At 37.1% G+C, this 27,929-nt stretch overlaps 1 protein-coding gene across 2 annotated transcripts; it reads left to right on the forward strand.

Moving 5' to 3' along the window:
* Positions 1-1,343: 1,343 nt before the first annotated feature.
* Positions 1,344-27,832, forward strand: supt16h (SPT16 homolog, facilitates chromatin remodeling subunit). Of its 2 annotated transcripts, XM_028474712.1 has the most exons (25): positions 1,344-1,735; positions 3,711-3,803; positions 3,879-4,049; positions 4,131-4,283; positions 7,809-7,955; positions 8,066-8,217; positions 9,612-9,784; positions 11,967-12,057; positions 12,136-12,209; positions 12,277-12,389; positions 14,265-14,330; positions 16,406-16,504; positions 16,604-16,615; positions 16,887-17,002; positions 18,020-18,173; positions 18,257-18,384; positions 19,331-19,593; positions 19,702-19,820; positions 20,772-21,010; positions 21,090-21,165; positions 22,633-22,802; positions 22,871-23,000; positions 23,648-23,780; positions 24,786-24,860; positions 27,186-27,832. In XM_028474712.1, the coding sequence occupies exons 1-25, from the start codon at positions 1,670-1,672 to the stop codon at positions 27,278-27,280; spliced, it is 3,108 nt and encodes a 1,035-aa protein (XP_028330513.1). In that variant the 5' UTR covers positions 1,344-1,669; the 3' UTR covers positions 27,281-27,832. The 2 variants fall into 2 exon arrangements, with proteins under 2 accessions (XP_028330513.1, XP_028330514.1); XM_028474713.1 differs by lacking the exon at positions 16,604-16,615.
* The last annotated feature ends 97 nt before the right edge of the window (positions 27,833-27,929 follow it).

The following is a 27,929-nucleotide window of genomic DNA, read 5'->3' on the forward strand; positions in this document are numbered from 1 at the left end:
ACCATCAGTGGGTTTATTGTAGATAATATGGAAATGTTTTTAATAATGAAATAAAAAAATTATCATATGTTTTAATAGACTTTTGGTGAGTTTTACATTGTCTTGTTTGTTATTAAATTTAAATGTATTTATTTTAATGATATGTTGACGTGAAGAGGGGTTTTAGTGTAGCGGTTCAACTGGTGATCATTATATCTGGTGACACGGCAGCAGAAGCACTGATTTACTGCGGTTTACATTCATCTGAATCAATTGGTTAGTTATTGTATAATTTAAACCCCATCAGATGACGACAACTGCATTTATTTTCAGCTTTTTACAAAAGCTATCGTCATAATCAAGTCACAAGATAACATGATCACCACTCAAACCACTACACCAACTGGTACGATCACAATTCAGAGTTTTCCTGGTTCATTGTGGGGTAATGGGGTAATTATTTGGTTTAATCCTGATTAAATTAGAGCAATGAAGTCATTGATTTCCTTTTTTGGTATATTGGAAACAGAGGATAAATCATCATTATTTACCAACACACACACACATATATATATATATAATTTCAGTAACAAACAAATGGATAAATTAATAAATGTTACATTTTGTCCCGAATACACGTCAGAAAGAAATCCACGTACAGAGGGTAAATCATAATTATTCACCAACAATTAAATAATTTTAAAAAATATTTTATGTAACAATAAATGAATGTAAAAAAAAAATATATATATACATATTTTATTTATTTTAAATGTCACTTTCTATTTAATTTCAGGAACAAACAATGCATTGATTAAATAAATAAGTGACATTTTTAAATGTCACTTTTTAATGAATTTCAGTAACAAACAATAAATTGATTTATAAATAATACAGTATAATTAGAATCAGCATCAACTTTATTGACCAAGTAATGTATGTTATACACACGAGGAATTTGACTTGGTGAACTGTGCTTTCTCTAATAGTGTAAACATTAAATAACAATCAACTAGAAAAAAAATAGAAAATATAACCATAAATATAAACAGTAGTTAGACTAATATGTGCAAAACTTAATAAAATAAGATAAGATAATAATAAAATATAAGATAATAGTGATAAATAGTATGTACATGAACATTCTCAGTGATAGATTAATAAATAAATAAGTGACATTTTAAAATGCCATTTTTTTACTTTTAAAAAAACAATAAGTGGATAAATAATAAATAAATGGTACATTTTATCCTAAAAAAACACCAGAAAGGAATCCACGTATGTTCTCGCGAGATGCAGCGTAACGAGGACGTTTGATGACGGAGGCGGGAAAGCCAGCATGGCGGGAAGAAAAGCAGCGCTAGCCAACCGGCGGCAGGGGGCGCTGCGGAGCCAAACAAATAACAGGAAAACACGCAACAAAATACAACAAAAGTGGACGTGAATGAGACGCTTAGTTCAATTAGCTCGTAAACGTTAGCTTCATTAGATCTTCTGGGTCATGTTATGAAAGAAGAACGCGGTGTACGTGTAGAAATAAAGAGACATTTGCAGTTTGTTTGATTAGAAGAAGAAGAAGCATCAGTGTGTTTGGTTCACAGCAGGCGGGGAAAGTAAAGTGCGTTGTTCATCATCATCATCACCACCACCATCCTGCTGCTGCGGAGCGGAGGGTAAAGATCTCCCCACTATGGCGGTAAACCTGGACAAGGACGCGTACTACCGCCGCATCAAGAGGCTCTACGGGAACTGGAAGGTAGGGAGGCCGGGGCTAGGGCCGCCCGAGCCGGGATAAACCCTGCTCACCTGCCCGGAGGTTTTAACCCAGCACCGGGAGGGACAACTGGGAGCGTATCGAGGAGCTAACAGCAGGGCTAGCCGCTGTTAGCTCCACTGGTTCACAGTCTGAGCTCCAACAAAACATCAATTTCACCTTTTTACCTTTAAAAAAAAAAAAAAAAAAAAAATATATATATATATATATTTACATACACAAGTTAACTATAAACATATTTGTAGCTGCACTGCAATTGAAGCTAGCTCTGCTATCCTCATGTTAGCACTCCGAGCTAACCGCTAATTTTCTTTCTTTATCCTTTACATACACACATTATCCTCACAGTCATGAAGCAAAAATTACACTTTAGACTTGTCATTTGTCGTGTAGCAAAGTCAGTTTGCTAACGGTTTCTGTTCTGTCAAATAATCCCAGCGGCGTCTAATTTCATGCTAATGTTAGCTAGTTAGCATTAGCATAACGTCAGTATCAAAGGAACATGTGCAGAACATAGAGAGACACTTTATTCTCGTAGTTTGCACTAAACTACTAAACTGTATGAGTATTCTCGCTGGAATGTATTAAAGTAATGATAAAATATAAGTTATTACACTAAAAGCAGCACTCTACAGTTTATTCTCATTAGCATTCATACCAGAAACAATGTGATAATACAAAGACGCAATTAAAGGGACATTTAATGGAAGATAACTAAAAATATATTGTTAAAAAAGTGTGTTACTTGTAAACTATAAAATAAATGAGTTGATAAAAGTGGGTTAGTGTTTGATTGTTTGTAGTAAAAACAATCTTGCTTTTGATCATGTTCTTTTTTACAATCAATCAATCAAACTTTATTTGTATATCACCTTTCTTACAAATTCAATTGTAGATCAAAGTATTTCACAGACATTTGCTCATGTGATTGGCAAATGAGAGAGAGAGAGAAAGTTGAGACTAATGCACACAGAAGTAATTTATTAAAATAATTAAAAACACGAAAAAACGTATCATAGCGGGAGCCACAAAAATGTGATTGTTTGATCGAGGGACAATAATAATGACTAATCTGGCCATTAATACAGGAAAGAACAAAGGGTTTTTTTGCTTTTGTTATTGTTATGTCAATTTTTCTTTCATTCTTTTTATATTTTAGTTGTCTTGTTGTTTTTGGAGTCATTTTGTGTATTTTTGATATGATAATTTAGAATTTTTTACTCGTTTTGTGGGTTTCTGTTGTTTTTAGTTTAATTTTTTGCTTGTTTTTTCAGTTTTAGTTCTATTTTTCTGTCATTTTGTTTATTTACTTTTTTGGCCGCTCAAAATTGAATCAAGGGCAGCATGTGGCCCTCTCATCTCTAGTTGCCTATACATGTTGTCTACTATAATGTCCCAATTTTTTCCCTATTTCTTTTTATAATTTAGTTGTCATTTTGTTTATTGTGTTTTTGGAGTGAATTTGTGTATTTTGTTATGATTTTTTACTCATTTTGTCAGTTTTTGTTGTTTTTACTTTAGTTTTTTGCTACTTTTTTTCCTGTTATTTGTTTTTCTGTTTTGTTTTCATTTTGTTTGTTTACTTTGTTGGCTGCACAAAATTGAACCAAGGGCAGCATGTGGCCCTCTCACCACCAGTTGCCTATGATGTCTAGTATAATGTCCCAAATGCCATACATTAATATATATATAATTGTATAGTCAATGCACTCATATAGAGTGAATAGGAAATCTGAGATTAGACATTTTTAAAACTTTATCTTATCTTTGCTATTTTGTTTTGTCATTTTTTTCCTTAATTCTTTTTAAATATTAGTTGTCATTTTGTGTATTTTTGTTGTGATTTTGTATATTTTTTAGTCATTCTGTGAGTTGTCTTTTTTTTGTCATTTTGTGTTAAATTGAACCGAGGGCCTCAAAAAAAATTTAAATCTTGTGCTGTTTTTTTCTGGTCCAGAAAGCAGAAGATGAGTTTGGGAAAATCGACGCCATCGTGGTGTCGGTGGGAGTCGACGAAGAGATCGTTTATGCCAAATCCACGGCCATACAGGTAAGAGAACCTCCATCCTAATCCTCTTAATCCAGATGTTTCACACCAGTCACTGACTTTCTCCTCCCCCTCCAGACGTGGCTCTTTGGCTACGAGTTGACCGACACCATCATGGTGTTTTGCGACACCAAAATCTTTTTCCTGGCCAGCAAGAAGAAGCTGGATTTCCTCAAACAGGTGGCCGTAACCAAGGGCAACGAGAACGCCAACGGCGTGCCGCCTATCACCCTGCTGACCAGAGAAAAAGTAAAGTTGTTTTTGTAGCTCACGCCGTCACACCAAACGTAGGATTCTCTTATCGTTTTGTTTTTTCTTCGTGTCCTTCAGAACGAAAGCAACAAGGCCAACTTTGACAAGATGATCGAGGCGATCCGAGGCAGCAGAGAAGGGAAGACGGTGGGTGTGTTCACCAAGGACAAATTTCCTGGAGAGTACATGAAGAGCTGGAACGACGCGCTGAGCGCAGAAGGCATGGAAAAGGTGAGAATTCAACCTAATGAGAGCGTCCATAGTAGGGCTGGGCCAAATGCACCAAAAATCATATCTCAATATTTTTTCCTAAAATGTCAATATACAATATTAATCTCAATATTTTTATCTAAATAGTCTAACCAGAAAGACAATTCTGGGTAAAATTTGCTGATGGAAAATGCCACACAGGCACATTTATTAACAAACTGCTGCACAATATGTTACACTTTTGTGTTTTTCTCCTGTAAGGGACAGCACGTGTGAGTGAGTTCTGTAGTGTGAATTGTTTCAGTAATCCATCTAACTGACCTTTTAATCTCCTGAGAGTAGGAATGTAACGATTCACTCAACTCCCGATACGATTTGATTCATGATACTGGGTTCACGATACAATTCTCTCACGATTTATTTTACAAAATGGGACTGTAGACAAATGATGATTGAAAAATATTCCTTTATAATTTTTTTTTGGGAAAATATCTAGAAAATACTGTACTATTTTCCTTTTATTTTTCTTTGTTAAAAGAGTTCCTTGATAAACTATTCAAAACAATGCAATTTAACTAAAAATAAATCTTGAATGAAATAAATAAAGGAATAATACAAATGAATAAGAAGCCTATAAATTAAAATTCTGGTTCTATAGTAAACAATGCAAAACTGCATAACAGTTCTTTTTCTTTTTAAAAGTGCAACTGAAAATGTATTTTGTGCCTTAACAATTGGACTTTTACATGAAAAAACCAGTCTGCCCTGTATTTACGTCAGATATTTGTTTGAACCAGCAGAGGGCGCTTGTAACCCAGTGTTCGGTTGGGATGCAGATATTCTAACAGTGAAGATAAGATGCTATGCTAGCACACAGAGCTAATAGAAAAACGTGACTTTTACAGATATTCACATAATATTACAGATATTCTTTCGGTGCTAAAGTGGTAAGGAATCATTTATGAACATGTTTAAGAGTAGAAGGCGGCCAGAAAGAAAGTAGTAGAAGATTCCGCCCGCCGCCTCAGCATTTGGACGAGAAGGATAAATATATAGCGCCCTCTGCTGTTTAAAAAAAGTACTGATTCAATTTTCAGAAAATTGATATGAACCGTGATATCTATTAATCGATTTTTAACTGCCTTACGATTAATCGTTGCCCCCCATCTGAGAAATAACACAAGAAGCAACTCCTAAAATGAGTATTTTAATACAAAAAAGGCTATAGAAATGAATTTCTTAGAAATAAGGAAAAATTGTTAAGGACATCGTTTGACTGTAATCTATAAATAATATTAGATACTTGTATGATGTATTTGTATTGTGTGTTGTGTAAGAAAATAAAGACATATCTCGATATATGGCCGACCGTGGCTCAGGTGGTAGTGGGTCGTCTTCTGATCGAGAGGTTGGGGGTTCGATCCCAGTACCTGACTATGTATCGAAGTGTCCTTGGGCAAGACACTGAACCCTAAGTTGCTCCCAGTGGTCGACTAGCGCCTTGCATGGCAGTCCTGTCCCACTGGTGTGTGAATGTGAGAGTGATTGGGTGAATGAGCTGATGTGTAAAGTGCTTTGAGACTGCTTCAGTGTGGTGATAAAGCGCGATATAAATCAAGTCCATTTTAGTCCATATGCAATATTGTCATTTTCTATATCGCCATATTTCCCAGCCCTAGCATCCATGTTATTTTATTATTTTTTTAAGGGTACCTGTAATGAAAATGTGTATAACAAAAAATGTGTTTAATGTATTACCAATAAGCAAAATATGTGCACCTTTAAAAGAAAAAAAAAAACACATTAAAATGACTTTAAGAGCAATTTTATACCTTTGGGCATAAACTTTAGAGCTGTCATTTTGGAGAGAATATGACACACTTTTGTTGATTCCTGTTAGCTGTTGCTATGCAACAGTGTTTTGTTGGTCTACAGTTTCTGAACAATGGAGTGTAAAGCCAGTGGTTGCTATAACAAGTGGAAAACCCATCAAAAACATTTATTTTGCATCGCTAAGGCAAATAACGACACTAAGACTCGGGTTGGGCACCGAGAACCGGTTCCAAATAGGGACCGGTTCCGTACGTCCGGTTCCGTACGTCCGGTTTCAGAATTGTTACGAAGATGTTTGCATTTTGATTATTTTCGATTCCTAAATGCCCGCACTAGTTTGTTTACGTGGGGTTGGTATAAGATGCGTTCAGAACGCGACGTGTGTGTGGCGTATGTGTTTGGCGTGTGTCTGGCTATGGTTTCAGTTTGGTCCGACGGAGCGGAATGGAGATAGAAACTAATCACCGGTATAAAGCCCAGTAAAACTCCGGAAAACAATCACCAGGAATAAATAGTAGATCACTGGTAAAGACAGTGGCTTTAACAACAGGTAAAATGATAAACTGATGATATTACAGCCTGTGAAGGCAGTACGAGGACTCATTTACTCCGCCTCCGGGTCCTAGTTCCAGCCGACCGTTGAAGCCTGTTCCGTTTAGAGGTCTGTGTGTGTTCAATAAGTCCGTGTGAAAGTCTGCATGTTTATCCCTCCGTCCATCCACTCTTTTCATTATATCCATGTATTTTAAGGCTTTTATTACATAATGTCGGCTGTCGTCCGCCATCTTGGATTATGTCGTCACCAGCGCATCATCGCCGCAAGTCGCGAAAGCACAGAATGACCAAACAATAGAAATAGGTTCACAATAAAACTATTTTTATAGTTTCTGTTTCCACTGTAGCCATAATGATAATCTTTCTCAATAGAATCAGAATCGGTAAAATCCAAACGATGCCCAACCCTAACTAAGACAGAGTTATCCAGACGTTGGCTTCATTATATCAGTACAGGATACAGATGAAATTCTGTGGTAGGCAAGGATCGCTTCAAGCTGAGCTGCTATGAGAGGATACAGCGAGCTAAGCTAATGGGCTAAGCTAATGGGCATGAAGTTAAAGTTACATCTGAAATCCGACGCAGTGGCGACAGACTTTCTTCACAGAAAGTTTGGATGCAGCTTGTAAACATACTTGTTCAGAGCACTACTACGTTTCTGCTTACAGGGGATACTTTGGGGGGGGTCAATGGCGCTAACCGCACCCCCATCACATTGTTCCTTCCTGTTACCTTGTGGCCTTGTTACCATCCCGTCAATGAACAGATATCCTTTCACGCAGCTTTCATTGCAGTTGCTCGCCATACTTTTGCACTTCCAACACCTAACTACTCAGCCATGGCTCGTTTCAGCTGCTAACAACAATAAGCAAGTAGTTGGTGTGAGGTGATACTTATTTATTAATTCTGCAAACAGACCTGTTGCATCTCTACCTCCCACAATGCACGCTTTCTTTAAAGCGACAGGCTGTGCCAATCAAGTGTCATATCTTTCCAAAATGGTGGGTCTCCATAGTTTGTACCCCCAAAGTATAAAATCATTCTAAAATTCCTTTTAATGTGTTTTTTAGTTTTTAAATTTTTTTTAAAAGATGCAATTAATTGGTTATTGGTAATACATTAAACACATTCAACAAATTCCTTCTACTCTCCCGCAGGTGGACATCAGCGCTGTGGTGGCGTACACGATGGCGGTGAAGGAGGACGGAGAGCTGGGTCTGATGAAGAAGGCGGCGACCATCACCAGCGAGGTTTACTCCAAGTTCTTCAAGGAGCGGGTCATGGAGATCGTGGACGCAGACGAGGTGAGGCAGGGCTGACGTTTCAAACGGTCTTTTATTTTGGAAATCATTTGTTTTTCGGTATCCCGTGAAGTCGCGTCCCTGCTTCACGTTGTTTTTGCGTTGCTCAACAGAAAGTGCGTCACAGTAAACTTGCAGAGTCGGTGGAGAAAGCCATCGAGGAGAAGAAGTACCTGGGTGGGGCCGACCCCTCCACAGTAGAGATGTGTTACCCTCCCATCATCCAGAGCGGAGGAAACTACAGCCTCAAGTTCAGCGTCGTCAGGTACATCGCTCCGTCTCCATGGAGACGCTGACATAGCAGAGCTTCCTCTTTATTATTCACACTTTCTTATTTAGTTGTTTGGTTTGTGGGTTGTAGTTCGTCTCCTGAATATACTCAACTTAAACACTTTCTCTCCATGATAATGTGCAGTGATTAATGTGTTTTTGGAAACAATAATAGATCTAATCTCAAAAGATCAGAGGCCAAAAGCTAACGACAGCAGTGTTTGTAGCTAATTTGATAGCACAGGTGGCAAAGCTATAAATAATCTGGAAAGATGTGAGTCTTAATTAACGATTGTTGTGTTTTTTTATGGATGAACCACTTCACAGATTGAATAACATGTTCTTTAACATTTGCCTGTTTAAATAAAGGTTTACTTATACTTAATTATATATCACCAATTTCCTTGGAAACCAGCTTCTTCTCCTGGTTACCATAGCTACGAGTTCAGTGCAGTGCAGTACAGATGGTTGCCTGGCAACAAAGATCCACGGAGGCAAACGTTCACAGGTGCAGACCGATTGCCTAGAAACAAGGGTTCAGTTCAATTCAGTGCCTTTATTGTCATTATACAAAGTGTGATGAGATTTGGGAGCTTCTCCTGTTTACAGTGCAGAACATGTTAAAGAATGCAAACATTACAGTTTATACTTTGGTTTGATAGTGAACAATGATATAATAATTAATAATGACTAATCTGAGCATTAATACAGGAATGAACTAAGTTTTTTTTTTTTTTTTTTGTGCTTTTGTTATTAATTTGTACATTTTTTTTTGTATTTTCTTTTATATTTTAGTTGTTTTGAGTGTGTTTTTGTTGTTCGTTGTGGTTTTGGAGTCATTTTGTGTATTTATGTTGTGATTTTGTTTTTCACTGTTTCTTTGGAGATTTGTTTTTTTTTTGGGTTATTTTTTTGTCTTTTTGTTCTTTTTATTTAAAAAAAAAATACATTTTTTTTGTGATTTTCTGTATTTATTTTGTATATTTTTTCACTCATTCTGTGTGTTATTGTTGCTTTTTTTGGCTTTTTTTTCCTGTTTTATTTATTTATTTTGTATTTTTTTTATTGAAAATGTTCAGTCATTTTGTGATTTAGTATATTTTCACTCTTTCTGTGGGATTTTGTTGCTTTTGTTCTGTTTTTGTTTTTTGTTATTTTGTATATTTCTCTGTCATTCTGTTTGTTTACTTTGGCGGCTGCACAAAATTGAACCGAGGGCTGCATGTGGCCCTCTCACCGCCAGTTTAAAATTAATACACTCATAAAGAGTGAATAGGAAAATGTCAGATCATATATTTTTAAAGCTTTATCTTGTTGATATCTCATCCACAAATAAAAAAGGCTACAGTCGTCTGATCGTAACCTTTTGCTGTTTGATTCCTGCACCAGCGACAAGAACCACATGCACTTCGGTGCCATCACGTGCGCTATGGGCATCCGCTACAAGTCCTACTGCTCCAACCTGGTGCGCACGCTCATGGTGGACCCGACGCAGGAAATGCAGGACAACTACAGCTTCCTGCTGCAGGTGGAGGAGGAGCTGCTGAAGGAGCTCAAACATGGTGAGAAAGAACCGACTGTAGAAACTCATTCTCTTCATATTTAAAGGGATCGTCCGCTGTTTATACAAATGAGCCCTAAAACCTTTGGAATTTACTAATTACAAGATCTATGTCTAACAAAACACATTATTATGCAACATGTTCATTTCAATAACTGTGTTCCACCATCTTGAAATCACATGATTGATGATGTCACACAGCCCCACTGCCTGTAAACATCTATTGGAGTGAAACATTCAGCCTGATTTTTGACACATTTAGCAACTTTTTCAGTCAAAATGACAACTTGTGCTGCTTTTAGTTGTTCTAAATAATCAGAGTTAAATATGCCGATGTAAACCTCTTTTGTTTACCGAAAGAGAATAAAAAGTGTTGTGACCCCCCCAAAAAAAATCTGTGACCACATGGGGTGACAATTCCAACTCTGCGGGTTCGTAGTAGACAATGAAGCAGAGAAGAAGAGCTCTCCTCAGGCCATTTTTGCTTATTTTTTTTCTGCAACTACACCAAACTTGCCATTTTTGAACCAATTTTCATCACTTTTTCTTGTCATATTTTTGGTTCTTTGAATGCATTTTTGCTTCATGCTACTTCTATTTCTGACACGTCTCCATCACTTTTCAATGTCTTTTCTGCACATTGTTTCCACTTTCCAGACATTTTCAGCACATATCAACATTTTTCCACCTAATGTTGCATATTTTGACCCATTATTGTCCCTTTTAACCTCTTTTCACCATATTTCTTGCTTTTTTTTGCTAATTTAACCACATTCATGCTTTTTTCATGCCCATTATTTGCCTGTTTAAACTAATTGTAATAATATTGAACCTTTTTTACCACTTTAGCCACTCTACAATTTGCAACTTTTAACCAATTTCTGTGGTTTTTAAAATACCATTTCACCACCTTTTCAACCATCTTTGGTCACTTTTTACCCTTATAGATGGTCCTGTCTCCACATGACTGTTCTTGACAGTTCATGTCTGTGTTCAGCCACCTTCAGGTACAGTGGGGGTCCCCGGTCTCTGGAACTTTTATTTTGGGGGTCGTGTGCTGATAAAGTTGTCCTTTAAGGCTGGGATACACTGTGCGATTATTTTGAATTGTTGTACTCAGCTCCAGCTCAAACTGTGCGACTCAGACGCAGAGCCTGAATGTGTGCAGCTCAAGATTCATGTTCTCACACTGTACAGACCGACACTCTGACACGATCTGACTGCTCACACTGTACGCTCATACACGACACGTCGGGGTCTTGTTTCCGGAAATGCGACGTACAAATTGGAAGAAGAAGAACTTTGAAGCGTCACCATTAAAACAGATGAAGAAGAAGAACCCGGAAGTGGAGAGACAATCGCTAATCTCAGCAAAAAGAGCTTTAAAAAAGAAAAGACGGTGATGTGATGGACCAGGAGCTGGACAGACTTGGGCAGTACATTCTGTCAATTTTACAGCTGTCCTACTGTGTTCGCCCATGCACAGTGTGAGAGTTTGAGGTAAGCCGGCCCGTGGCACTGCTTCAACTGTGAGATATCCACACGAAGAGCGACTAGATTTCAAACATGTTTGATTTCTTTACGACCATACTGTTGCTGATCGGGAGCTGGTCGTGAGGTGTTATCGGTTCTCGTGACCCCATGTATACTACACCAAGCATAAAACACGATTTAGCAGAGACTCGCACGATCCCAAAAATAAACACACGAGTCAAAAATTGGCCCTAAAATGGGCCAAAAATTGCACAGTGTATGCCTGCCTTTAGGAACAATTGAGAACCACTGTCCTAAGGGATCATTACGTAATCTCAGATTTGCAAACCCTGAGGATAGAAGTCCTTTTGGGTGGGAGTCCTTCAACAGTCTATGATTTGCCCGCTAACTTCAGCCACCAGAGCATGTCAGCGCACTGTTTCGCTGTTTTTTTTTTTTTTTACCAAAAAAGCTGCTAAATGCTCTAAAAATCAGGCTGAATGCTTTACTCCAATAGAAAACAATGGGATGTTTACAGGCAGTGGATTTCAAGATGGAGTGACACAGGCTCTAAAATTGTAAAGTAGTCCCATTTGTAAAAGTTAATAAAACTAATATGGTGCAAAATAATGTGTTGTTTGGCCTAGATCTCCTAATGAGGACATTTCAAAGGTAAAGCTAGCACAACGCTGACATTTTGTTTAACGCAGGTGTGAAAATCTCCGACGCGTATAACGCGGTGCTGGAGTTTGTGAAGAAGGAGAAACCTGACCTCGTTGGAAAGCTGACGAAAAACCTCGGGTAGAAACAAACGCACACACACACACCTTGATTTGTGCGTTTCTTCTCACACGCTAACTCGTCTGCTTTGTGTCGTAGCTTTGTCATGGGCATCGAGTTCAGAGAAGGATCTTTGGTTGTAAACGGGAAGAACCAGTACAAGCTGAAGAAAGGTGAGCACGTGGTCATGTTTACCACCTGATGGGAAGTTTCTATAACCGTGCGTGTGCGTGTGCCCAGGCATGGTGCTGAGCATCAGTTTGGGTTTTGCTGACCTGCTGAACAAAGAAGGTAAAAAGGAGGAGCAGAAGAAGTACGCTTTGTTTATCGGAGACTCAGTGCAGATCAATGAGGTGAGCCTGTGTGAAAGCCCCGCCCTTTTAACCTTTGACCCAGCTGCCAGTGCTGCTATTTGCCATGGTTGGGGACAATTACATTTTTAAATTACATCTTCATTTACAGTGACCAGTGTTTTTTTTTTTTTTTTTTTTCCAGTTGCGATGACATATTTTTCCCCTGAAAGTCAATTACAATTACGTTCTCATTTTCAATTACAATTAATCACAATTACTGAGCCTTTAATAAATATCCCCATAAAACAGCCTTCCTCTTGTGTTAGCTTTCTATTAGCATCTCTTATAATAACAGGTCAGTTTTGACCAGGGTTGGGGTCAATTATAATTGTAAATGTGTAATTGATAATTAATTACATTATATGATGTAATTAAAAAATCTGTTGTTGTCGTAGTCATAAGTTAATTGTAATTTGGTGGTTGTGGGGTTGTTTAGAGAAAATTGAAAAAAGTAATTAACCCAACCCTGGTTTGGACCCTATGACTTAAATAAACATTCTAACATCTCTTGGTTACGTTGTTAGGCTTCCTAATCAATGAAAATATCGATATTAATATTTTTGGTGTGGGTGTCTAACCCCTTTTTTTGTCAGTACACCCCTAGATTTAATTTTTTTTTTAAAAAAAAGTGGGTAGTGGGAAAAGGTGACACGAAACATATTTTAATAATGGTTAACTACATACTTTATGCTTTGGGTATAGAACCCTAACATGGTTCCCCAGGTTTGTGTTTGTAATGAACACTTTTTATAGAATTTCTATGACAATTACTAAGTTAATTCCCTAGACTCAATTATAATTGTAAATAAAGCTGCAACCACACACGTGTCGGGAAGTGGCGCACGTCAAGGTGTGTTACATGTTGGGGTGTGGCAGAAATGTTAAAGTGTTGAGACGTAGTTGACCGTTTTTAAGGATTATGTCACAAACTTTCCTGCAATGTTCTGTGCAAATTTAATGTCTATGATTTCCTTTTACAAATAGGTGGTGCTATGGCTATGAATGACGTTTGGGTTAAACCATAACTCGTTTTTTGGCATACAAATGAAAGCTGCTATACTTAATTAGCAACTACTTAGCTCTCCAAACTATCATCCAAGTGAAACAATCTATAAAGATTCATATTTATTGTCAAGATTGATTTATGACACAACCAAATAAACATGTATGTTTAAAATAAAAATATGGATGTGTGAAGTACTTTAACAGTGCAGTGTTGGATGCAAGACGTATCTCTCTATGAAAGCAAGAAATCTCTGTCTGTGATGATGATGATGTCATCACTGTAGAGAGTGAAGATGATGTCAGAATTTTGCAGAAGTACCACAGAGATGATGTCATCAGTGCCAGCTGATTTTTAAGGGGGCGCCATTGAGTCATTTTGCCATTCACATGTTCAATACCCCCAAATGGTCACATTTTTGAATGTGTTTAGGCACTCAAAAATGCAATTACTTTTTTTGTGAGAATAATAATTAAAGAGGTGCATTAGAATAGGACCCTAAATAATTATCAATTACGCAATTACAATTGTGATTGACCCCAACCCTGCTACGTGCTAAGCTAACCTAAACGAAATTGTTTGACTTAAAGATATTTTATGTTTTATATATTGCAGATATGTTGAGTTTCCTTTTTTCTCACCTGAAAAGAGAAAAATCAAAGTGATTGCATTTGGAAGGAACAGGAAACAGTCAGGAAAACCCTACATTACTGTATCGCAGAACATAATGAGGCTAAGTGTGTGTGTGTGTGTGTGTGTGTGTGTGTGTGTGTGTGTGTGTGTGTGTGTGTGTGTGTGTGTGTGTGTGTGTGTGTGTGTGTGTGTGTGTGTGTGTGTGTGTGTGTGTGTGTGTGTGTGTGTGTGTGTGGCAGGAGGAGGCGGCGACGGTCCTCACACCCGTGAAGAAAAAGATCAAAAATGTCGGAATTTTCCTGAAGGTAGGCGTGGTATTTTATTTCTGGGATGATTTTAACTGGTGACCTCTATCATTAATGTTTTGTTGGATTTTTTGGTTTGATGCTAAGGTATTAAATGATGCTTTTACTTTAATTTGAGCTGAAAATTAAAAGTAGCACAACATGCCTCTTCTTTAACGCATTGTTTGCCAAGCTTTTTTTGCGTCGTCACCTCATTTTGACATTTTCACAGTTTTTGTTTTTTTGTTTTTTGGGGGTGGAATTAGTTTTTCATTATGTTTGTGGTTTTTCTTTTTTTTTTAACCAGAGTTATATTTGAGGAAGTGAAAGTATAGAATACAGTTGCTAGAGATTGTGTGTGGTGTTTTAATTAAAAAAAAAAAAATATATATATATATTTTAAAAATTAACTTTAAACTTAACTCACTCACTGCCATTGACGCACATATGTGTCATTTCAAATCCAAACGCTCGCTACCATCAGTTGGTTTTTCCGGCTGCTGTTGCTAGGAGACAGTGTCACGGAGCCCTCCCATGAATGTCGGGCTTGCCTATGATGTAGTGACCAACTGGTGGAGATAGAGAGAGTAGCGCTGATCAGCAGATGAAAAGAGAACAAGGAAAGGAGAGAGACGGGCTGAAAATGGTGCTACGAAGGCATATTGTCAACTATTCAGCTACTCATAGCATCTCTCAGTCGACCACAGGATGTCTGGACCTAACCAGACTGTTGTGGACTATTGAGAGTGTCGTGGAATAAAAAAATGGACCAAATTGGTCAACTTAGCGCGTCCAGGTGAAGGAGGAAGTGGCGTTTACAGTCTGACGGAGGAAGATTCTTGGTGGAGGGCCAAAATATAGTAAGAAAACCATTCAATTCTGACCCAGATAGCAAAATAATAATAGTTTTGCCATCAAAAGCCCAGCCTCAGTGTTGTTTTTATAAATTTATAAACATAAATCAATGTTGAGGTGTCCCTGAAGCAAAAAAAAAAAAACCTTCAAATTCATTGACAGGTTTTTCTGAAAAAGCCGTTTTTCTCAGCTTTATGGTCAGAAACTGGCATTTTGTGTGAAACTTGCCTCTATTCAACTGCTTATTACAGAAGAACAAAACAAGCTAAAAACAAAAAATTCTAATAAAAGTAGAGATTTTAATCTTTCAGAATCTGGTGTCAGATTTCAGATTATCATAGTACAAAATATTTTGTGGGTCAGTCAAAATGCTGTAAAATGGCTGACAGTGAATGAGTTTTTTTTGCTATTGTATTGTTAAAACATATGGAATGGATTAAAGAGTAACCAAAACCTTTCTAAACAACTGAATGTTTTAATTTAGGCCGACATTGAAATATAATCAGATTCAGATTTTTTTTTTTGTAAATTATATTTAAACGCATCATTTCACTGCAAGAACGTACATCGTATGCAAGAACATCTTCTTGCAATTGCAGAATAAAAATAAATAAAAAATAAAAGTGCAATGAAATTTATTTTATTTTGTGAACCTTTGAATTTCGCCATTTAATATTTTGTGCCACGGAATAGCGTTACATTAGTAGGAACCAGTGCACTAGAGTATTGGCAAGGATGTTGCAGTACGATATGTGTCACGATTCTTGGGTCACAATATTATTGTGATTTATTGCAACATTCTACCCAGTTAATATCAAAATTAAACATAGAGATGAAAAATGAAGTTGCTGTATATGTTCATCAGAAGATACTGATCATTCAGAGGACAAATTGAGTCAAAACTATTTGCTTCAAAACATCCTATTTATTATTTATTTTTAGTGTTTTTGGACATTTTCACTGACAAAAAGAAAATGCAGTGTTACGCACTGACATCATAAAATCAAGTGCATCAAATAACCATTGCAACAAGTTGAAAAAATTGTAACCACTGAAATATTACACAAAAATATTGATTAAATATTATTTGTAAAAATATTTTTTTTTAAATAAAAATAGATTTAAAATTGGCACCCAATATATTGTGAAATCATTTTTATTTTTTTTTTCACACCCCCACAATGCACCTTTTTCCCCCCAATATGTGGCGATTGCATTTTGAGTCCAAAATCTTTTCTCAGAATGACGATGAGGAAGATGAGGAGGAGGAAGGTGACGATGCAGAGGAGCTGCTGGGTAAAGGAGCTCGCAGCGCCGCCCTGTTGGCCGACAGAACTCGAGTAAGTCTTTGAGATGTGTGTGTGTGTGGCTTCTGATGTGTGTTTTTTCCTCTTTATGTGTGTGTAACTAAGAGTGTGAATGTCCTTGTGCTCTAAAAGCTACTTGGAAAGGTAAGTATCAGCTTTTATTATCAGACGTCATCAAATAAATAAATAAGAAACTCCTCCTCACTGACTGGAAAAGAAAAGTCATTGTTTTGTTTTAATCATTTTATTATTACGGAATGTGTGTGTGTGTGTGTTTTTTTTTTTTCACCATCTGAAACTGACACGTGTGTGTGTTCTCTGCATGTCTGTCGCATTTGTCATCGTTTCTGTTGTTTTTCTGAAGACGTTTCCGTGTATCTCGGCCTAACTAACTCTGATTTCTCACCAAACGTAGAACGAGATGACGGCGGAGGAGAAGAGGCGGGCCCACCAGAAGGAGCTGGCCAATCATCTGAACGAGGAGGCCAAGCGTCGTCTGACAGAGCAGAAAGGAGAGCAGCAGATCCAGAAGTGAGCGTTAACTAACCTCACTTTAAGCCTGATGGGCAATCAAAAATATATCAATTAAAAACATCAAATTAAGCCTTAAAAAGAGGAAATATTAGGATTGAGCACATACAATTTAGTAAAAACCTTGAAATCTTTGACTTTTATTTTTATTTAAATAATTTTTTTTAACTATTTTTAACTATTTCAATTTTTTGTTTAAATGAAAATTTTACGTGTTACCTATTTTTAAAATATATTTGATTAAATATTGAATTGTATATTTAGTTTTTTGTATGTTTTTGCTCTTTAAATACTATTATTTTCTTATTTTTTACTAATTTAAAATGTAAAAAAATAATTCTTCATTTTTTCATTTCAGTTGTTTTTTTTCTGTATGTTGTAAATATTTGACACTTGATCTTTTAATTACATTTTTATTTTACCAATTTTGTTATTTTTATTGAAAAGAACATTTTGCAACAATCTTATCTATTTTTTGAGTTGTATATTTATTTGTTTTTTCACTTAAGTATTGTACTTTTTCTATTTAAATTTTTTTTTTTTTTACTAATTTAAAATGTTTTTTTTTTTTTTTTTTTCATTTCAATTTATTTTCTGTTTGTATCTTGATTTTTTAATTTCTTTTTTTTGTTTTTTGTTTTTTACCAGTTTAATTTTTTTTAATTTAAAAATCAATTTTATGATTAACTGTTTTTCAATTGTATACTTAGTTTTTTATGGTTATTTTCCTCTTTAGGTCTTACATTTTATCGACACAAATTAAAAATATTTGAAAAATATGGTTTTGTTTTCTTTGTTTTTTGTTTTTTTTTTTTGTTTTTTTTTTTGGGAAAAAAACAATTCTTTTAAACCAATTTGAAAGAGAAATTTTTACACTAATTTTCTAAAAAAAAAAATCTACATTGAGTATGACTATTAAAGTTTAAATTATTTTTTTTTTTTTACTTGATGAGGTGCACTTGTGCAGAAACTAAAACTACAGCTCCCATAATCCCTTGCTTGGTTGTTTCCCTCCAGGGCCAGAAAGTCCAACGTGTCGTACAAAAACGTGTCTCAGATGCCGAGAGAAAAGGACATACGAGACATGAAGATCTTCATCGACAAGAAGTACGAAACCGTGGTGATGCCCGTGTTCGGCATCGCCACGCCGTTCCACATCGCCACCATCAAGGTACGATCAAAGGGAGGGGGGAGGGGTGGCGATGACGGTCAAAGCTACATAGTTTTGAGGTTTGCATGTTCTCCTCCATGCAGAACATCAGCATGTCCGTAGAAGGAGACTACACCTACCTGAGGATCAACTTCTTTGTCCCGGGAAGTTCTCTGGGACGACAGGAAGGAAACATCTTCCCCAACCCGGACGCCACCTTCGTCAAAGAAATGTGAGTCAAATGTAGGATTTTGTAGATGGGACCATCTATAAGAGGGAATAAAGGGGAGAGATTTATGGGGTTCGTCCATAAAGTCAGTAAAATGATGGTCCATTGTACTATGAATTTGTAATAACCACATTTATTTATTTATCGGAATAATATCCACTGTTATCCAGTTTACTATTATTTGCACCATAGTATATAGTCATCTTAAAGATGTAAATCTGTGTTTCAATCAGAAATAAAATGGGTTAAAAGTGATGAAAAGGTGGTGAAATAGGATTTTAAAAACCACAGAAATTGGTAAAAAAAATATTGCAAATTACAGTGGACAAAAATTGATGTAAAAAGGGTTCAAAGTATCAATATTGTAAAAATGTGTTTAAACTGGCAAATAATGGGCATGACAAATGGTGTGTGGTTAAATTGGCAAAAATAAGCATGAAATATGGTGAAAAGAGGTTAAAAGTGATAATAATGGGTCAAAATATGTGACATTAGGTGGAAAAGTGTCAAAAATGACTTGAAAGTGGAAAAAATGTGCAGAAAAAGCATTGAAATTTGATGGGAAGGTGGCATAAATGGGAGTAATGTTGCAAAAATGCATCAAAAGGAGCAAAAATATGGCAAGAAATGGTGATGAAAATAGGTTAGAATATGGCAAGTTTGGTGTAGTTACAGAAAAAAAGATAAAAATGAGCAAATATGGGCTCAAATTGTGAAATAAAATACTTGATGACCCCAAGGTTGAGAACCCCTGGTCTAAAGAGCTTTCATTGGATGAGTTGGTATAGATTTAAATGGCAAGTTTTACCCTATTTTGTGTAAATATATCATAATATTTGTATTATTTTTCTACTTGATTCAGTATTGACGAGGCAACTTATCTGTAGGTTTTTCACTTAGTGATTTCTGTTTACATAATAATATCCCACAATGCATTTCTCTTGTGCAGCACATACCGAGCGTCCAACCTGAAAACCCCCGGTGACACCTCGGTGCCGTCCACCAACCTGCAGAACGCGTTCCGCATCATCAAGGAGGTGCAGAAGCGCTATAAGACGCGCGAGGCGGAGGAGAAGGAGAAGGAAGGCATCGTGAAGCAGGACTCTTTGGTCATCAACCTGAACCGCAGCAACCCCAAACTCAAAGACCTCTACATCAGACCCAACATCGCCCAGAAGAGGATGCAGGGGTCGCTGGAGGCGCACACAAATGGTGAGAAACAGGAGGGACAGACACAAGCGTGACTTCCTGCGAGCACCTTCTTTTTTTTTCTTTTTTTTTTTTTTTAAATGTCGATCCTTTTTCTTTGGCTTCCCTCAGGTTTCCGGTTCACGTCGGTGCGCGGCGACAAAGTGGACATCCTGTACAACAACATCAAGCACTCCATCTTTCAGCCGTGTGACGGAGAGATGATCATCGTCCTGCACTTTCACCTCAAGGTATCGTCACCGTCACGCCTCAAATCTGAAAGAAAACACACTTTATTCCTGTAGTTTTCAGCTCATCACACCATCACAGGAGTAGGTAGACTTTGTAATTGCTTAGGGCCCCATGAGCCACTAGGGGGCCCTATTGCTGAGTCCTGGACCTCATGTTAAAACAATGAAAGTGACTTGCCTTTATCCCAAACATGCTTATAAATAAATTAATAAATTAAGTGTGGCTCATGTTTTTGAGGCGTTGTTACGTAAACATTGTTTATAAGTGTGTGGTGACAGGTGTTATGGGAATGATTGACAGCTGAGTAAACTGGATTCATCCATTTGGACAGAAAAACACATGAAGAAGAAAACTGAGATGTAACATCTAAAGGCTGTGTCTGAAAAGTCACACGAACGTATTTAATTTTTTTTTAATTTGTGTATTTTTTACCTTTATATTTTCTTAAGTTATGTTTCTTATATCTCCATATTTTTTAATTAATGCATTTCTTATATCTATATTTTTTCATTTATGTGTTTCTAATATTAACATTTTTTAATTTATGTATTCATTAGTTATATTTTTATTTATGTATTTGTTTTATTTATGCATTAATTCATGTATTATATTGTAATTTTTTATTTATGTATTTCTTATATTTTTATTTTTTAATTAATGTATTTATTATACTGAGATTTTTTTATTTATTTCTTATATTTATATTTTTTAATTTATGTATTATATCAGTAGTTAATTCACGTATTTTTAATTTTGAAATGTATGTATTTCTTTTTCTCTATATTTTAAATGTATGTATTTATTTATATATTTTTAAATTTATGAATTTCTTATATCTTTACGTTTTAATGGATGTATTTCTTATATTTATATATTTGTATATTTCTTCAGGGCGACAAAGTTACAACTGCGTTAAAAAGTAGTAAACATTTTTCACGTTTTTGCCACAGAACGCCATCATGTTCGGGAAGCGACGCCACACGGACGTCCAGTTCTACACGGAGGTGGGCGAGATCACCACAGATCTGGGAAAACACCAGCACATGCACGACAGGGACGACCTGTACGCTGAGCAGATGGAGCGAGAGATGAGACACAAACTAAAGTCTGCTTTTAAGAACTTCACCGACAAAGTGGAGGCGCTGACCCGCGAGGAGCTGGAGTTCGAAGTTCCCTTCAGGGATCTGGGGTGAATCAACTCTTCCTGTCCTTTGTTATTGGGCGTTTCCATGGAAACAAGGACCCACTGACTGTGTTTGATCCTCCAGGTTCCAGGGCGCCCCCTACAGGAGCACCTGCATGTTGCAGCCCACGTCCAGCTCTCTGGTCAACGTGACGGAGTGGGTGCGTGAACGCTAATGCTGTGTGATATACTGTAAACAGGGGTGGACTGGCCATCAGCCATACTGGCCATCATCCCGGTGGTCCCGTTGAACCAAAGTGGGCCAGTCAGTTCCGCTATGTGTTATTTGACGAGTGAGTGGAGGCAGACATGGTAAAAGTTGGCCAAAAATCATCCAAAAGTGGCAAAAACATGGCAAGAAAAAAGTGTAAAGTGACTGAAATGGGCAAAAAGCAGTCAGGAGTGGTTAAAAATAGACAAATAAAGAGAAACCAGGTGGTATGTAATGGCAAAGGGTAGCTTTAAGGGCCAAAATGTGGCAAACAATAGTAAAGAAAAAGGGCAAAAATGTGGAACAAAAAGTGGCAAAATGGAAAAGGAAAGAAGTGGTAATTGTTGGTATTTATAGCTTATTTGGATAAAAAGTTGCCAAAAATTTAAAGAAAGGACAAAAACTGGATGTCAAAAAGAACTTGCAAAAATGGACAAAAATTGGAAAAAATTAGATTAATGGGCATAAGAAGCTAAAATCCCCCCCAAAAAAGTGTCAGAACTTTTTGAAAATGTGACAAAGGAAGTTGAAAATGGTCAAAGAATATAGATTTTAAAAAGGGGTTAAAAAGTTTCCCCGGGAATAATAATTAAAATGATGTTGAGCATCACTGACTTAATAACGACTTCTACGTGGTGTCACTGATAATGTAGTGGACTGGTATGGACACAAAATGCTAGGGCTGACTATTTGTCTCAGTCCAGCCCTGGATGTAACGATATATATCGCAGTGCGATTTAAAAACGTCTACCGTACAATGTAACCCTCTATCGTTTATATCGCCAATTTAATGTGTGTGGTCACTCTGTTGATAGAATATCATCAACCAGGCTATTCTACTCAAGATAGAGAAAATTGATTCTATGATATGCGGAGGTGAAACACTGCTTTTTCTGGCCAGATTGGGTCCCCCGGGAGTGACCGGAATCATCAATTAGTCTGGTTACAAAAGGTGTCACTACAGCCAATATGACTCTTCCTAGCAAAATCGCGTCTCACGAATAGAAGTGTTAATTTATCTCCTGTTGCTCTAGAAGAACTTTTAATGAAACCTCTACTATCATTTATGATCTTTGATGGAGTCAAATTCACTACAGGTACGGTTTAAAACAACAGCAGTTGTCATTATTGTTGGTTTTTGCGCCCCCTGGTGGCATTTCTACGTAGAAATTTACAAATCATGACACACGTGACAACAGTATATGTAGCAAAAGACACAAATATTCCTTAATTGAGAAGATTCTTAAAGGAGAAGTAACATTTATTTTGTGATTTAGAAAAAAGAAAAATTTAGTTCATTTTATATATACTTAAATATATAATAAATAGCAATTTTCCTTTCATTTCATGTAATTTTAGGGAATAAATACTACATTGGTATATAAATCTACCTACATGGTGATTTCTTTCCGTGCAGCCGCCGTTTGTGGTCACCCTGGACGAGGTGGAGCTGGTCCACTTTGAACGAGTCCAGTTCCATCTAAAGAACTTTGACGTGGTCATCGTCTACAAGGACTACAGCAAGAAGGTCACCATGATCAACGCCGTGCCCGTCAACTCCCTGGACCCCATCAAGGAGTGGCTCAAGTAAGACCCGACGGAACCAATGGCGCCACCACATTTTTTTAATAACACTTCCTTCCTGTGTCCTTCAGCTCGTGTGACATCAAGTACACGGAGGGAGTCCAGTCCCTGAACTGGACTAAGATCATGAAGACCATCGTGGACGACCCAGAGGGGTTCTTCGAACAGGGAGGCTGGTCTTTCTTGGACCCGGAGAGCGAGGTGAGACAAGTGGGACTCTGAAGTTACCTTTAAAGGGATCCTCCATTGTTTTTACAAATTACTTTGAAATGTACTTATTAGTAGATCTATGCCTAACAAAACACATTATTTTACACCATATTTGTTTTTTTAACTTTTAAAAATGGGACTACTTCACAGTTTTAGAGCCTGTGTTCCTTCATCTTCAAATCACATGATTGATGATGTCACATGGTCCCACTGTAAACATCCCATTGTTCATTATTGGAGTGAAACCTTCAGCCTGATTTATAGATCATTTATCAGCTTTTTAGCTTATTGATTAGCTTTTTAGATCATTTAGTAGCTTTTTGGATTATTTATTAGCTTTTTAGATCATTTATCAGCTTTTTAGATTATTTATTAGCTTTTTAGATCATTTAGCAGCGTTTTAGATCATTTATTAGCTTTTTAGATCATTTATTAGCTTTTTAGGTCATTTATTAGCTTTATAGGTCATTTATTAGCTTTTTAGATCATTTATTAGCTTTATAGGTCATTTATTAGCTTTTTAGATCATTTATCAACTTTTTCAGTAAAAATTACAATTTATGCTGCTTTGTGAACAATCCCTTTAATATGTAAATATAAGGATGACAGTAGGTGGCTTACTATATTCCTTTCTGCAGGGAAGCGGTGGTGAGGAGGATTCAGAGTCGGAAATGGAGGACGAGACGTTCAACCCGTCAGCAGATGAAGATGAGGAGGAAGGAGAAGACAGCGATGAAGATTACGACTCGGAGTCTGAGAACTCTGGTTCGGGTGCGTCTGAATATTCTGTTTCTCCTTTCCTTAACCCCCGGAAGCGTTTAAGTGGTGGCCATGATAAGGGGAGTTCCAATTCTTTGAAAGCTAAAGAAAGGAGGCTCAATGCTTCCTTTATAACCTCCTTTAGCCTAGGAAACACTGATGCATCCTTTACCAAAGGAGACCACATAATGCTGACCCACAATTCCAAACGTGGCAACAACATTTAAAGGGACCCACTCATCTGAGCGTTCACGGAAACTCACAATGACATGCGCACATACACCCAAACACAAGTACGTACGCACGCACACACACACACACGCATCACATGTACACGAACACACACAAGCACTCGCGCATACACAAAAACAAAAGCACTTACACACATACACGCACACACACAAATGCGCACATACAGTACACACAAATGCACGCAAACAAACACATCAACACACACACACACGCAAGCACGCCAACATATACACACAAGCATGCGTACAAACGCACAAACACAAGCAATGCATGTGCACATACACAAGCACACAAACACACAAACATACGTATGCATGCAAACATACTCACAAGCACACAAACAAACGCAAGCACGCGAACATACACACACAAGCACGTTCACAAACACTTTGGTTGGTCGTGTTTAATTTAAATAGCACCTCCGCTCTACATTTAACTTCCTCTGTTGAATCACTCGGCAGGGTTAGTTCTTTTTTTTTTTTTAACTTCATTGACAAAGCTTTGCAGCTGAAGTAAACGGCTCCGCAACACGGTCAGTAACGCTTAATTCGCACAACACAACAAATCGATAATGAAGTCAACGCTTTTAATCATCAATTGAAAGGCAAGGCAAATTTATACGTATAGCGCGTTTCATACACAAGGCAACTCAATGTGTTTTACTTGATCAAAAAGTGCAACAGAAAACATTCAACATGTATCAATTCATTGTTGCACGCTTAGTGTGTGTCTCATCCCACTCTGTGTGTGTGTGTGTGTCTATAGATTACAGTGAGTCGCTGGGCAGTGAAGAGGAGAGCGGGAAGGACTGGGACGAGCTGGAGGAGGAAGCCCGGAAAGGTGTGTGTGTGACTGGAGCGCTGCTAGGAATGTGTGTTAGAAATGTCACACTCATACTATACGCTATCATCTCAATGAGTATATACTGTCTACTATATACAATAAGTATAACTAGGATGATAAGCATTCCCACTGAAGTATACGTCCAAATTTCCCAAGATGCATTTGGAACCTTCAACAAAAACCTGAATCACACTGAGGCTAAATATATTAATTCTCCACCTTTAAAAGTTCTGAAGTAAGAAAGTGACCAAGTAGAATATCAACATGTGCTCATTTGATCCATAAAACTCACATTTTGCTACTGACAAAACTTCCAGTTAACTTCAAAACAAGAGCCCTATTTACAAAAGCGTCCAATAACTAATTGAAGACACGAAGAGATGCTTTTATTTTGAAAAGGGGATGTTTGATGATGATTTTTATCTTGCAGCCAGTCCCAGGATCATTTTACATTCCGCTCAAAATGCATCATGGGACTGTTGAGTATGACTAGTGTGCTCACCGTGCATACAAACCACTATCTTCAGAAGCTTGGGATCGCAAGACCCTGGGAGGGGGTCAAGAAACTAAGAACATTATATGAACATATTTATTTATGTTTATAAATAATGGTTTGGAGAAGTGGCAGAAATGGGAGTAATGTAGCAAAAATGCATTAACAGACCAAAAATATGGTAAGAAAAAGTGATGAAAATAGGTTAAAATATGGCAATTTTGGTGTAGTTGCATCAAAAAGGGTAAAAATATAAAATTGCCAAAAAATTGCGACCCCAAGGTTGTGAACCCCTGGTGCATTGTATGATGTAGTATAAGCAAAACATTTTTAAAATACATATACATTTAAAAATGTCCCCTAATAGTATACATCCGAGACTTAGTATGAGTTAGGGATGTAACCGCTCGACCATCGAGAGCCTGCTCACATACTGTATAACTGTATGGTACGGGAGCTGCACTGAGGCAGATAGGAGGAGGCTTCAGAGGGTAATAAAAACGGCTCAAAGGATTGTTGGCTGCCCTCTCCCCTCCCTGACGGACATCTACACCTCACGCTGCCTCAACAGAGCACATAGCATCATCAAGGACAGTTCACACCCTGGTTTCCACATGTTCAACCTGTTGCCCTCTGGTAGGCGCTACAGATGTATCAAAGCTAGAACAAACAGACTCAAGAACAGTTTCTTTCCGAAAGGCATAACCATTCTGAACTCTCATATGCACTAAATCTACAATACCATACACTGTTATGCAATATTATCTAACTGGTGCAATATACTGGGTAATGTGCAATAGTTTCTATGCAATATGCTGGCACAGTATTATGTTAATACTGATATGAGTGTGTGAACTTTTTTTAAATCTATTTATATTGTATTCTTATTATTATTCTTATGTTTGTATTTTTATGGGGAGCTCTATCTCATTACATGTTATGTAATGATAATAAAAAGGCTATTCTATTCTATTCTATTCTATTCTATTCTAACGATTAATCGTAAGGCAGTTAAAAATCGATTCATAGGTATCACGGTTCACATCGATGCTCTGAATATTCAATCACAGTACTTTTTTTAAACAGTAGGCGGCGGGCGGAATCTGCTACTACTTTTTTTCTGGCCGCCTTCTACTCCTAAACATGTTCATAAATGATTCCTTACGCCTTTAGCACCGAAAGAATATCTGTAATAGTACGTGAATATCTGTAAGTTACGTTTTTCTTTTAGTTCTGTCTGCTAGCATAGCATCTCTTCTTCACTGCAAGGATAACTGCATGCCAAACGACCACTGGGTTACCAGCGCCCTCTGTTGGCCCAAACAAATATCTGACGTAAATAGAGTGCACTGATTTTTTGTTTTTTTTTTTAAAGTCCAATTGTTAAGGCACAAAATATATTTTCAGTTGCACTTTTTAAAAAAAAAAAAAAGGAACTATTAAGTAGTTTTGCATTGTTTACTATAGACCCAGAATTTAAATGAATAGGCTTCTTCATTTGTATTATTCCTTTATTTATTTCATTCAGGATTTATTTTTAGTTAAATTGCATTGTTTTGAATAGTTTATCAAGGGATTCTTTTTACAATTAAATATAAAAGGAAAATAGTACAGTATTTTCTAGTTTTTTCCCCAAAAAAATAAAGGAATAATTAGTGAGAGAATCGTATCGTGAACCCAGTATCGTGAATCGAATCGTATCGGGAGTTGAGTGAATTGTTACATCCCTAGTATGAGTAGTACGTTAGTATGACATTTACTACACAGCCTGTGTGTGTGTGTGCATCAGCAGACGTAGTAACTGTTTGTGTGTGTTTACTGTCCTTTAGCCGACAAAGAGAGTCACTATGAAGACGAGGACACGTCCAACAGGAAGAGGAAAATCCGCCCGTCGGCCCCGCCCCCCAAAAAGAAGAGGCGGTAAAAGTTAACCTACAGCCCCTTAAACTGCCAAACCTATCAGAGTCACACACACGCACGCACGCACACACACACGTGTACATAGATGTAGAATCATCCCTTAATTAAATTTGTGTCTTTCTTCCCTTTGTTTTTCATCTGTGTGTGTGTGTGTGTGTGTGTGTGTGTGTGTGTGGGTGTGTGAATGAGTTTTTACTGCCGCGAGTGCTTGTTTTCAGTCCTTTTTTTTTTTTTTTTTTTTTACCAACTCGTCATAAAAGTTAAATCTTGACGTGTCACACTCAAACATCACAGCGTCAACAACCTTTGCTCTTGTGTGTGTGTGTGTGTGTGTGTGTGTGTGTGTTAAATTGTGATGATGAATCCAACAGTTGTGTATCTGAGAGCTGTGGGAGGGGCCCACAAACATTTTTACTCCCCCCTTTTTTTTCCACACACACACACGCATCATACCCCTCCTCTCTTCCCTCCTTCGTTTCTTCTAAGTAGATATGATGTTGTACTGTTGATTAAAAAAAAAATCTTTGTTTTTGTAATAAAATTGAAAGAATCTCTACTTGTGGTTTTCCTCTCGTTTTTACAATACTTTCATTTATTTACATTTATTTCAGCGCAGAGAGTCAAACTTGAGGGGGTTTCCAGCCCATTAAAGG

This window comes from Gouania willdenowi, chromosome 18 (genome assembly GCF_900634775.1).
Source record: "Gouania willdenowi chromosome 18, fGouWil2.1, whole genome shotgun sequence".
In the NCBI taxonomy this organism is placed as follows: Eukaryota; Metazoa; Chordata; class Actinopteri; order Blenniiformes; family Gobiesocidae; genus Gouania; species Gouania willdenowi.

Excerpts from the sequence above, each read along its gene's own strand:
- supt16h (XM_028474712.1), top strand. The coding sequence starts at position 1,670 with ATGGCGGTAAACCTGGACAAGGACGCGTACTACCGCCGCATCAAGAGG. Across the intron at positions 1,736-3,710 it reads GGCTCTACGGGAACTGGAAG|AAAGCAGAAGATGAGTTTGG; the intron begins GTAGGGAGGCCG and ends TTTCTGGTCCAG. Across the intron at positions 21,011-21,089 it reads GTTCCCTTCAGGGATCTGGG|GTTCCAGGGCGCCCCCTACA; the intron begins GTGAATCAACTC and ends TTGATCCTCCAG.